This window comes from Dipodomys ordii, unplaced genomic scaffold, assembly GCF_000151885.1.
Source record: "Dipodomys ordii isolate 6190 unplaced genomic scaffold, Dord_2.0 Scaffold166, whole genome shotgun sequence".
Lineage (NCBI taxonomy): Eukaryota > Metazoa > Chordata > Mammalia > Rodentia > Heteromyidae > Dipodomys > Dipodomys ordii.
Window position 1 is genome coordinate 637,812 of NW_012267382.1, and position 3,138 is coordinate 640,949.

The 3,138-nt window shown below is 58.9% G+C and overlaps 1 protein-coding gene across 3 annotated transcripts in view; it reads left to right on the forward strand.

The window, feature by feature from the left end:
- Eps8l2 (EPS8-like 2) overlaps positions 1-763 on the forward strand; it is a 19,383-nt gene extending 18,620 nt beyond the window's left edge. For 2 of the 3 annotated variants that reach the window (XM_013033388.1, XM_013033386.1), the window contains exon 20: positions 17-763. In XM_013033388.1, coding sequence (XP_012888842.1) covers positions 17-97 — 81 coding nt within the window. In that variant the 3' untranslated portion in view covers positions 98-763. The remainder of the gene's footprint in view (positions 1-16) is intronic. The other variant, XM_013033387.1, reaches the window with a different exon arrangement.
- Positions 764-3,138: the final 2,375 nt, after the last annotated feature.

The following is a 3,138-nucleotide window of genomic DNA, read 5'->3' on the forward strand; positions in this document are numbered from 1 at the left end:
GCCCCCTCCTCCCTAGAAGCAGCAGAGCGGGTCGGAGCTGGAGGACCTCATGAGCAAGTTTCATTCCAAGAGCCACAGGAGGACGGAGGACAGCTAGACCCGGCCCGCGGCCGCCCAGGGCGTGGAGTACTGTTCTGTATGTGTGTTATTTTATGCCGAGAACACGACTGGCGGGCGGGCTGGGCGGGCTGCCTGTCCCCAGGTCCCCCATCCCCCGGCCCAGCAGTACCTGTGGGCCACCCTCCCAAACCAAGCCCAGCCTCTGCCAAACCTGGGCTGGGCAGTGCCAGCCCTCCTCCACCTGGCCCGCTGCCCCAGGGCCCCCAGGTGGGTGAGGACTCTTTCTCTGGCCTCCCCTCTGGCAGACATTCTGACCCCCATCTCCATGCCTCTCCCCAGCTGCTTGCTTCTATACCCACCTGCCCACACTGCAGGACAGGCCCGTGCCCCAGACTGGCCAGGCTGGTGACCTGGCCTCCAGAGCCGTCTTCCTCTGTGCTGCTCCTGGGGGTGGGGGTCTGGGCAGGACGGGACATCTCCAGGGCCCCGTGAGGGGTTGTTCTGTGTGCTTCCCCCTTTGGGGCATGGTACTGGCTTCCCATACCGATGCCCACCCCCACCTGCAGAGCTGGGCCACAGCTGCCCAGATCAACCCCAGGTAGTTGGCACTGCCTGTGTGCTGTTGACCGCTGTGTCCCAGCCCTGCACTGAGCATCGCGTCTGGGCGTGAGAGGTGGGGACTCGAGGCTACATCATTAAACCAGTTATCTCCAAGCAGTATGCGTCTGTCTCCTGGGGAGGGGTGCATCTTAGGGCCCCAAGGTGATGTCTTCTAAGAGCTGTCTGGCAGAGGGCAGGCTTCCACGCTCATCCAAAAGGGTCTGGGAGACATTTGTGGAAGGAGAGAGGCTGGGAGGTGGTCCAGAAAACTGTCCCCTTCCCACCTGCCTACTCCACTGTGGCAGTCCAAAGCCAGGTATCCAGATGTTCAAAAGCCTGTCACCCAGACTGGCTTCAAGGGGCACAGACTGAGCAAAGCCAGCCTGGAAGCTCTGGAGCAGGCACAGGATGGGGGTAAGTCTGAGGCAAGGCCAAAACCAGATCTAGAGAGCTTTGTTTGAAGCTGAGTGATGCCGAAAGGAAGTGTGGGTGTTATGGGGCCCAGTTGAAGTTCTGCCAGGGGGCATCCATGCCCAGGGCACCTGTTTACCTGGGATGGCCTGAGCCCCAGCCTTGGAGGCCTTTGGCACCCTCTGCTGGCAGCTCTGTCTGCTGCTCTGAGTAGCCACCAGGAGGTGCCAGATCGTCCCCTCTCATTCCCCAGAAGAGGGTGGGGGTGGGGCAGAGGGGTAGTTGCCCATGAGACCCAACCCTCTGGTGCATCTTCCTGGGGTCCCAGGAGGGAGGGCAGGGGTAGTTGCAGGTTGTTCCTGGTAGGGGCTGGATTATGGCTCATCACATAGCAGGCTCTAGCCTGACAATTCAGACCGGCCTAAATGGACCAAGTCTTTCCAGCGAGATCTGTCAGAAGGAGCTGGACTTGGTGGGCCTGAAGAAGAGGGCTAAACTCCCACCGTGGCTAGGGGCCACCACCCCAAGAAAACCAAAAGTGTAGGACGGTTGAGGGGCTGGTTTCCTAGCCCAGCCGGCTCCCGCTGCTGGCCCAAGGGCGCCTGGTCTCAGCAAGGAGCTGTCCTCTAGCCTCACCTACCCAACCATCAGCAGGGACAGGCCTTCCCCAGAATGGTCTGGAACACCCGGGACCTCCAGCCTGGGACAGGCTAACCTTGTGCACCTCAGAACCAGTACGTCCTCAACCGGCCTTCCTTGCCCATCCCCACCCCCACCCCCGCCACCACCACCATCTCTGCGGCCTCAGTGCAGCTAAGGAGGCTCCAAACCCCTGGGCCCAAGAGGTGTTTTTGTTTGGTTGTTTTGTTTAATGTCAGTTCCCAGGGCTCAAATTCAGCCTCAAGCTCTCACTTAGCTTTGTTTTTGCTCACAGCTGGTGCTCTACCATTTGAACATTTCCAGCCCAGTTCTTTACTGGTTAACTGGAAACGTAGTACCTCAGACTTTTCTGCTTGGATTGACTTTGAAGCATGGCTTAGACCTCTGAGGAGCTAGATTACAGACAGGAGCCACTGGTGCCTGGCAGTCCTGATTGCATCCCCTCTGCTGCCTTCCCGAGGGCAGGATGGGGCTGCCCATTCTGCCTGCCCAGTGCCAAGACCCAGGCCCCTCAGCATCAGGGCAAGTTGGCCTGGCTGAGCCCTGTGATTACCCACTTTCTGCTGGGGTACCCCTGGCCTGCAGATGAGAGGTGGCAAATGGTAGCTATGCAGTGAGTACTGTCTGTGGCCTGTGCTGGCCTCAGGGCAGCTTTCAGAAGCAGATCTGGAACCAGAATTGGCTGAAGTTCAAATACAGTTCCCCTAATTATATCACTCTTGCCCTTAAATGCCATCCCCCCACCCCCACCAACAAATCAGCAAGGGGAAGGGAGGAGCCAGCACTAGCAAAGGGGCCTGGGCCTGAGGATCTGCAGGTTGGAGGGAGAGTGTCCACACTGGGCCAGTAGGAGACCCAAGATTAGAATTTCACATCTTCAGGACGGTGGCTATGCTGACTGTCCAGCCAGCCGCTCTGGCGGATGGGATGCTGGTGGCTGCCACTCTGCGCCTGTCTGTGCCAACAGCAAATATCCCCACGAACAAGGCCCATCTCTGTCTGGGGACAAGCATGGCTTTGTGGCTCTCAAAGCCCACAGCAGGCCTTGGCTACTGGAGCCCACTCAGGCCAGCCAGAACACAAGAGGGTTTCCCACGCCATGCAGAAAGAGCTTTTTCTTCCCTTTAAGAAATCGGATCCCAGATACTTGGCTCGGCAGGAAGCTGGTGAACATCAGAGGTGGCAGCTGCTCCTCACAGCTGGAAACCCAGCACAGGGCGACCTGTGGCCTGCAATGGTAGTGCTGGACAGAGGCGACTCACAGGAAAGGACCTGTGGGTGAGGGACCGTCCTGATCACAGCCTTCAGGAGGTTCCCAAACTAGCCGCTGTGAGGTGGCGAGCAGGCAGCACCAGACTGCAATGAGGTTTGTGAAGTTTCCCTCTAAAAGCAGGGACTCTACTGAAG